Source organism: Nicotiana attenuata, chromosome 10 (assembly GCF_001879085.1).
Source record: "Nicotiana attenuata strain UT chromosome 10, NIATTr2, whole genome shotgun sequence".
Classification (NCBI taxonomy): Eukaryota; Viridiplantae; Streptophyta; class Magnoliopsida; order Solanales; family Solanaceae; genus Nicotiana; species Nicotiana attenuata.
This window is the reverse complement of record NC_031998.1, coordinates 48,921,667-48,930,885: the sequence shown is the minus strand read 5'-3', so window position 1 is coordinate 48,930,885 and position 9,219 is coordinate 48,921,667. Positions and strand designations below refer to the sequence as shown.

Here is a 9,219-nt window from a genome sequence, read left to right as displayed (position 1 = left end):
AGCTTGTTTAGATGGTTGTTACATATCGTTTCATAATTTATCGTATTGTATTGTTTTATATTATATTATATTATTTTACTGAATAAAACATTTACATAGATTGTATCATTTATCGTTATTTCATAATGTCATGCACTAGCAATATCAAAAATAAATTTATAATATCATAAAGAAAAAAAAGTATAGGATAAAATTATTATATAAAAAAGATTAAAAAAAAAATTAAAGAAGGGTAAGATGAGAGTTTTCATGATTACATAATAACAAATTTAACAATACAATATATAGAATTTCAGTAATAATAATAAGTATATTTAAAATAACAATATGAAACTAAACAATAGGTAACAATCATCCAAACAAGCTGTTAATCTTTCTGTTTGGCCCTCTGTTCCCCACGCCCTCTTTGTCTGAAAGCCACACCTATGCACAGGCACCAAGACACACACACACACACACTATCTCTCTCTCACAGCTCATCTATCCATATTCTCGAGCGGTCTGTTCTTGTCTATTTCCTTGCATCATCACAAAACCGTCTTCAATAATCTGAGCAAACCCGAGTTTCGGTCCAGAATACTTGGTCTCTTAACCGATCATCTTCTCCATTTGATTCTCAGGTTTTCTTATATGTCCATTAATTTTTTTGCTCATATATATATATATATATATATGTAATCTAAATTCCAGCTTCCGATCATTATCTAAGTTCCTTTTTCTTTTTACGTCTTTTTCCCTTGAATGTACTGGTGCTTTTCTTAGTATTTTGCTCTAGTAGATAAATAGTAGTATAATTTATTTGATTTTTCGTGTACTTTTTAAATTAGGATCTGTAATTCTAAGTTCAAATATTTCTATTACTAATGGTTTTTATCAATTTTGTTCTTTCGTGTTTTGATTGAACGATTTTGTGACGGAGTTTTTGAATTTTCAATTGCTTCTATAACTCCGTTCAGTGATACCAAGGATTTGACTTTTATTGGTCAGAGTTGTTGGATTTTGGTGATAGTCCCGAAGCTAATATATTTATTGCACCACATTTTTTGACTTGTATGTTATTAGTGTGAAATGAATAGAACCCTTATTTTGTGCTTAAAAAGTACTCCTATCTTAGTATTTGAGTGAAAATGGACTTGAATAGAGTGGTAAGGCATATAAAGAATACCTATGGTCGACTCCAACTAATTTGGGATTGAGGTAGTTGATTGTTACATATTTTATTGTCTGACAATTTTTTTATATTAATCTTTAACTGTATATTGATATACTTCTCCATCCTTAACAGAAGGCATGTACATTCTACTTTTTTGTTATTTTTTGATAGAATACTGAAAAACCATTGATGCTTGCTTTCTCAGGCACGAGCAATCAGCTTAGTACTTGTCGTTAATCGTTTTAGTTTGTACTAAATGTCGGAAAATAGATTCCGTTGTAACCGTTTTCCTCTCTAAACTTCTGTAAATGTAGATATTTCAGGGAACTCCTTCACTGGTGCTCTTAAGGATCTTGCGTTTCTCAAAATTGGATCGTATGCAAGGGGACAGAAGCATCTTGGATTCCTTTCCAGAAACAATTGATCTTAATCAGGGTTCCATTTCAAATAATGCTGCCATGGATCAGACAGCTCCTTGGGATAGCTTTCTGAATCCAGTAGAGAATCGACTGTCAAATTCCATGCTTCCTTCCGCTGGAGAAAATCTTAGTTATGCTAATGGTGTTAACTATAATGCTCAAAGTTTTAGTAATTGGGATCAAGTTGAGTCCAGCTCCACTGCTAATTTGCATGACTGCATATGTGGCAGTGACTTGAAAAGAGGACAAGGTTGGCCTTCCTCATCTAATGATTATGCTATGACAAATTCAAGGTCCGAATGGCAATTTGAACCTTCTAATGTCTTCCCTACAAGTGGTTATGGTGGCAATCGTCTTATTGGCAGGCCTCCTAGTACATCATCAAGCCTTGCCTTGGATCATAGTCCAGTAAATGCTAATTTAAGTGGTAGATACAATAACGATGATGGTCGGCTGGTCATGCGAACAAGTGTACCTCCAATTGATTACAAATCTGACAGGTCAGAAGCGGAGCGTCCTCCGGCTTTTGGGGCATCTGATGACAGTGGTACTTCTTCAGGTAGTTCTGGTTATTTGTCAGGGACCAGTAATGTATCAGGTTCGTCTCTGGATAATTGGGGTTTATCCTGCAAGCACAAGGTCCTTGAAGGCAGCTCTGGACGGTCTTTTCTAGGTGGAAGTTCAAGCTCCAATGCAGGACATGAGAACATTCTGCAGGATAACCATCTCCATCCTAGTCGTTATAATGCTTCTAGCAGCTTAAACATATCATCCCCTGCTGCAAATACGCAGAATGCTGGTTATCTGGAAAATCTTAATCCAAGAAATGGGGTTGGTACAAGTATATCTGCTTCTGATATATTTCCTCCTTTAAGTGCCCGTGGAGTTGCAGAAAGCTCTGAAAGAAATTTTTGTGTTAGAGCAAATCCTGCGAATCAGGGTCTCACTACATTTGGTTTACCACCAATTGGGACTACTGCAGGGCATTCTAGTGTCAGCCCCACCCATGTGCGACCTAGACCTGCCTCAATAACTAGCTCCTTGGACTTGAGACAGCCATTTTCACTGCCAATGAATTCAGGTAACCTTGCAAGCCAGTCTCACATGATGCATGTTCCTGGACCTTCAAGAGGCTTGCACTCACTTCCCTGGGATGTATCTCCTAGTTCACGAGGTGGTAGTTCATCTGGAGATAGATGTGCTGCTTCGGAAGATGAAGCTAACTTCAGTACTATCAGAAATAACGGGGAGTCGCATCCATTTGTTCCTGTTACTGAGACAAGAAATATGGTACTTGACCCCACACATTGGAGCTTAGCTACCGCAAATGCAAGCTCTTCAAGAAACAGTCTTAGTTCTGCAGTTGGTCCTGGTTCAAGTGGACGCAGTTCTCCTACTGCGTGGACTAATCAGATCTCAGCAAATACTAGCCATCATAGATTACCAGAATTTGCTCCTTGGATTCTCTTCCCACCAGTTGAGCCTGAGTCTGGAAGTCAGAGAGGTCAATTTTCTCTGCTGCCTTCGGCTCCTTCTTCTTCAGAGGATGCAGTGGTGTCTCCTCGATCAAGTAGCCATGGTTACCGTCAGCCACGTCTTAGATCAAGTTTGATGGTTGATCCAGGTGATGACGTGGATGGTTGGCATGCTTTAGCTGCTGATGTTGAGGATCGACACAGACTGGTACGGAGTTTACTTTTCACATAATATCTAAAGCTGTTGTATTTTGGCTGTCCGTGCAGGTATCTGAACTTTGCTGTCTTGCATCTGGCATGGTGAATGTAAATTTGCTCTCGTTTGCTATTTTGTCCTCCTCAAGACAACTCTTTTTTATTGCTTTGGTTAATAGCTTTATTTTCCAGTTGGATATTTGGTTATTTTTCTCCGATCTGGTTCACTCATATTATTTAGGATTGGGGGATTATATGCTGGCCCCAACATGCATGTACATGTACATAATTCAGAGAACACATGCAAAGAGTAAGTTTTCTCGACAATCTGCAGCATCAACAACAACAACAACAACAAACCCAGTGTAATCCCACAAGTGGGGTCTGGGGAGGGCAGTGTGTACGTAGACCTTACCCCTACCTTATGAAGATAGAGAGGCTGTTTCCAGTAGACCCCGGCTCAAGGAACAGTGAAACTAATTCAACAAACAATTGCAACTCTCGACAATCTGCATCATGGGATCTTATAATGGGGTCGTAGAAGGATGTTGCTGTTTGCTTTCTTGATCACATATGCAGCTGTTTTTTTGTTGTTTATACATGTTTTGATTATGAGATACTTTACACTTGTCAATAATTTCCTCGCCAGATTGGAAACATTGTCAATGCTGATTAATCTTGCGTACTTATGTCCAACAGATTCGTCAAGTCCTGAATGCGATGCGGAGGGTCGAAAACTTGCGATCAGAGGTTTTATTTCAATCCTTATTATAATTAATGATTGTATATTAGCAGAAATGAGTTGCAGCTTGTTATCTGAATATTGTAATACATATACTTTTAATCCTTATGTAGAACCCTGTAAACTTGAAAATATTTGCATTATTCTGATACTTGTAAGCTGAGCTATGTTAGCTTAGTAAGAAAGGTAGGGAAATTATATTGCCTGCATGGTGAACATGATAGCCCGGATCAGGGAAAAGGTTTAGTTACCTGATTTTTCTTCTTTTTAAATTTTTGATAGGTTGAGTTTTAGTTATCTGATTGCAATTTGGATGGATAATATTGTGGGCATTTTCATCTTGTAGTATTCCAACTTTATTTTTTTGATTGTCCTACCATGAGGTTTTAAGTGTTGGGAGCCAGTTATTTTGTTCGTCTTCATGACAAGATCAAATTGCATCTGATTTTTTATCGTGAAGGTTCTAACTTATGCCCTCGTTATAAGAACAATTTTCAGTGGACAGTCTTATTCCAACCCTACATTCTTCATAAATGTGCTCATTACTTGGACCCAACGGATGAACATGCTAATGAGTGCCAATAGAACAACTCAATTTTGCTTGGCCACTTTATGTGTTGATTTCTTATTAGTGAATGTAGTTTTTGGTGACTTTTGTGGACACTTCTGATGTACTTTATTCGCATTTCTTTCGTTTCTCAGGATTATATGTTGGTTGATCCTTTTATCAATGGAGTTGCTGAGTTCCATGATAGGCATAGAGACATGAGGCTTGATGTTGATAACATGTCCTATGAGGTAATGTAGTTCATTTTTGCTGTTACTAAATTTCGAGATGCGGGTCTCGCTTATTGCTTCGTCTCTGTTAGGAACTATTGGCATTGGAAGAACGTATAGGAGATGTAAACACAGGTTTGAGTGAAGAAACGATTTCGGTCCATATGAAACAGCGAAAGCACGAGTCTGTATATGGACGATCCTCATCAAACTTGGAGCCATGCTGTATATGTCAGGTAAGAATCTTATCTGACGTTTTTACATAACCTGATATTACTTTTTGGCAGATTTGTTAGCTAAAGTTTGTTCTATTTCTTGTACTGTTAATCAGGAGGAATACACAGCTGGAGATATCATGGGCATGTTGGATTGTGGGCATGAATTCCATACTAATTGCATTAAGCAGTGGTTATTGCTGAAGAATATCTGTCCCATATGTAAGACGACTGCGTTGAAAACTTGAAAATAACCTCACACAACTATTTGTTCATCTTTCATCTATACCCTCTCCTGCCCAAGTAAAGAAGACGACGATACGAAAAAAGAAAATAAGGGAGGTTCTTGTCAACTATACTTTGTCACCTTGTTGGAGCCCTGCTCATGAGGGATCTGAAGGCGTTGTAAGTACAAAGACTAGTCTGTGTTAAGGGAATTATTTGAACACCATCCTTTATTCGTATTACGAAAATTTTCTTGGATAAAAACATCACTTAGAACAAAGATTGGCTTTGGTGGCATTGCCCACTTCTTCGTTTGTTGTGGGATTGTAACGCGATAGATTTAGGGGTCTCGATTTCATCATGCGTGTAACTGTGGTGAAAACTTATAAATCAAAAACAAGAAAAAACAAGGGAATTTTATAGAAATATTCCAAATAAGTTCTAACTTACCAACCTCTAGCTATTAATTATAGACTTACCAAAAAAATTAGTCAAACACGTATAGAAATTGAAAACCCAAATAAATAAGGTTCTTTCTCTTTAAGAATCACACGCAAAGATTGTTGAGTTGTCCCACATCAGCGGGATTTGAGGTCCTTGGTCTTCTTATATTATATATATACAATATTCGAAAAATTTAAGCAAAAAAGGACCTCTTGCAATGAATATGGTTGAAATTCATTAAAAACATATATAATTCAGACATGACAGATAATAGTAAGAAGGTTAAATAAGAAGGCTACTAAGCAAGTTAAGCAAGCATGGTAATATCAACATCTTCCTATGAACTTTTTTCAACAAAGTAAAAGCAAAACACACGAAATAAGCATAAAGTCAATATACAAATTTTGAGGATGATTGGAGGTGATTTAGACTGATTTGGTATCAAAATTCATAGTTAAATCGAGTTCAAACAATTCTTTTACGGCACATATATCAACACGTATCACGCATGTATCTTACACATGTATACATACATAATTGATACAAATATGATACACAAATGGTACACGGTGTGATTGATACACATCACTTTTTCATGTTCATCTTCTATTTCGAATTTTCAATTCAAACCACCTCAAAACTCCACCAAATCATCCCAAAGCTAAGATTCAAGCTCCTTAAGATGTACACAATCTATTCCAATAACACTCAAAAGAAAACAAAAATTTGACCTTTTTGGCTACAAATAGCTAATTTGCTAATATTAGTAATATTTTCTGAATTGATCAATTTTTGTAATAAACTACTTATGAATGGATATAACTGGTAGTTTCCTAAAAAACAACCTAACATAGATCACGCATTCGTAAATAAACCGATGTATGATAAATTATATTAGCATAAAAACCAACTCAATCAGCTTTAATAGTGAATCCAACATCTTAAATTGAGAATGTCTCAGTCAGCTGTAATTCAGTTTCCAAGTTAAGTCTCAAATAACAATTGTTAACAAAATTAAGACAAGGATTTGCTTGGCAACATTAAACCAAAAAATAACTAGGATGAAAAAACAAAATTCGACACGCCCGGTGGGACTCGAACCCACAATCGCCTGATTAGAAGTCAGACGCCTTATCCATTAGGCCACGGGCGCTTTTTGTTTCGTATTTTTCAGTTGTACCTCTATAGAATCGAAAACTCGTCCCAACTAGTTTATGTCACACACTTTCGACACGGATACGTCTAGACTATTTAATATTTTTTTTTCTTATTAATATTGTTCAGTTCTCAAAAGCATTTGATAAGGATAACTTAGTAAATTATATGTCGTATTTATTTTTTTCTTAAGGGGTGAAAAAAGCTAAAATGACAGTTAAAATGGGACCGATAGAGTATAGAATAAGAACCATAAACCCAAAAGAAGAAAAACCACGTTGGTTCTTGTTCTCCCCTACGCTACCGTCCACAGTGGCGGAGCCAAGATTTCAAGCTTATGGGTTCGGGATTCTGATCGTTTGAAGTTATTAGGTTCTAAATTTATTGATTTATACATATTCAATATAACTTTTTAAAACAAGTACATGGTTCGAACCAAAACTATCGGGTACGGCCGAACTCGCTCCCGGTACTCTAGCTCTGCCCCTGACCGTCCATCCTACAACAAAAAGAAGCTTCACCCCTTAATGATACCTTTCCTAGAGTTTGATCTAAAGGAAGTAAACAATTAGAAGAAATGGAATAGCTTTTTCCTTAAATCTCAGCAAGAACCTCTTTCAACAAGTCATTATCTTAGTATAATTAAGCTTTTTCCTTTTCCTTTTCCTTTTCCTTTTTCACAAGTCATTGAAGACCATTATCTTAGTATAATTAAGCTTTTGAAATAAAGGTGAGAGCACCTTCGTATTTCAGCAACCCCACCAATTCAAGATGGAGAACAACAACAATATGTACCAACATTTGGTTGAAATTGATGAACCTGAGAATGACTTCTACCTCCCAGAATATGATGAAGAAGAAAAGGATTCCAACTTCATTTTCATCATCAACACAATCCTAAGTGGCACGGCTCGCCTCAACGTCCTCTTACCAACTGCCACAATCCTAGCATTCACCATTTTTGCACCCATACTAACCAATGATGGCCAATGCAACAAGTTTGAGCAATATATGACTGCGATTTTCTTGGTCCTATCGGCTATTTCTTGCGTGTTTTTCTCTTTCACTGACAGCTTTAAATCAGCTAGAGGGAGACTACATTATGGGGTGGCAACATTCAGTGGCATTTGGACTTTCAATGGAAGAAGAATAAAGCCTTGTGTGCCAAGAGATTATAGACTTAGATGGTCTGATATTTTTCATGCATCACTTTCTTTGATTGCTTTTCTTACCTTTGCAGCATCACACAATGATGTGCTTCACTGTTATCATTTTGTTGTTCCAAGAAAAGTCATCAATACTGTTCCATTAGTGATTGGATTTGTGATTAGTCTTCTCTTTGTGGTTTTTCCTTCTAGAAGAAGAGGTATTGGGTATCCCTTCTTGCTACAAAGTGATATATAATGCAGAAAAACTGAGGTGATGTTAAACCTCTTATATCAGTCATCCTCTATAATAACAGCCAAGTTTCCTTTGGAACCACTTTTTCATGTTCTCTTATTTTATATGTTCCTATAACAACAGTTCTCTATAGCAACCAAAGAATATCGGAACAAACGAGACTGTTATAGAGAGGTTTGATTGTACATGAAAAACAAAAAAATATAATGTTCCAGAAAGACTTTTATCCTTGTGTTATATATTTGCTTCAGTAAAGGAATTGGGTATCCCAGATACGTTAATTACCTAGTTCATGTGATACTCGAGATAATTTTATCCATGGTTATTGAATTTTTTTTTTCCCCAAAAGTCACTTTTTTTTTTTGTTACGTAAAAATCATTCAACTTTGTGTTCATTACACAAAAGTCACTTTTCTTTCTTTTGTTACACAAATATCGTTTTACTTTGCTCTAGTTATCACAAAAGTCACATTTTTTCTTGAAAAGTCTATTATGCCCTTGATTTTATATAAACGGAAAAGGGCCTGAATTGCCCCTAAACTATCAGATATGGTCTAAAATTGTCCCTCATCCACCTGTAGAGCTAAAAATGACCTTCCCGTCAATGTTTGGGCTCACAACTGCCCCTATTGTTAACAGCCCATATCCGAGTAATAAATAATAATATTTTAAATGACGTGGCATTAAACTATTGGTTGATTTAAAACCCACCAAAAATATGTCCAACCCATCCATTCTACCGGACCCATCAGAACTTACCCATTAAGCTCAGTTGATATTTTCTGCAGATTCCCTGATTTGAATCCTCTGTTGATATTAATTAAGTCTATTACAGTTAGTTGAAGTCTGTGTATTTGATTTTAGCTTCCAGATTGCAAAAGTGTAATTATAAGTACTGGCACTTTTTTACTCCTTGTACACTTCTCTTTGGTTCAAAAAGTTTTAGTAGCTCTGTTTAAGCATTTGTAAAGTGTTGCACCTGCAATTTTCTTGAAATTTTTAGCCTTGATTAAGCTCT

General features: G+C 36.3%; 1 protein-coding gene and 1 non-coding gene across 4 annotated transcripts; one reads left to right on the top strand and one right to left on the bottom strand.

The window, feature by feature from the left end:
* LOC109233489 (E3 ubiquitin-protein ligase MBR2-like) lies at positions 355-5,505 on the top strand. 3 transcript variants are annotated; one of them, XM_019399376.1, is made up of 6 exons: positions 355-620; positions 1,477-3,255; positions 3,942-3,992; positions 4,687-4,782; positions 4,854-4,997; positions 5,093-5,505. In XM_019399376.1, the coding sequence occupies exons 2-6, from the start codon at positions 1,531-1,533 to the stop codon at positions 5,222-5,224; spliced, it is 2,148 nt and encodes a 715-aa protein (XP_019254921.1). In that variant the 5' UTR covers positions 355-620; positions 1,477-1,530; the 3' UTR covers positions 5,225-5,505. The 3 variants fall into 3 exon arrangements, with proteins under 3 accessions (XP_019254921.1, XP_019254920.1, XP_019254922.1); XM_019399375.1 differs by having other exon boundaries at positions 1,468-3,255; XM_019399377.1 differs by lacking the exons at positions 4,687-4,782; positions 4,854-4,997; positions 5,093-5,505 and having other exon boundaries at positions 1,468-3,255; positions 3,484-3,942.
* On the bottom strand, positions 6,726-6,798 carry TRNAR-UCU. The gene has a single exon. It is a non-coding gene; the product is annotated as a tRNA-Arg (tRNA).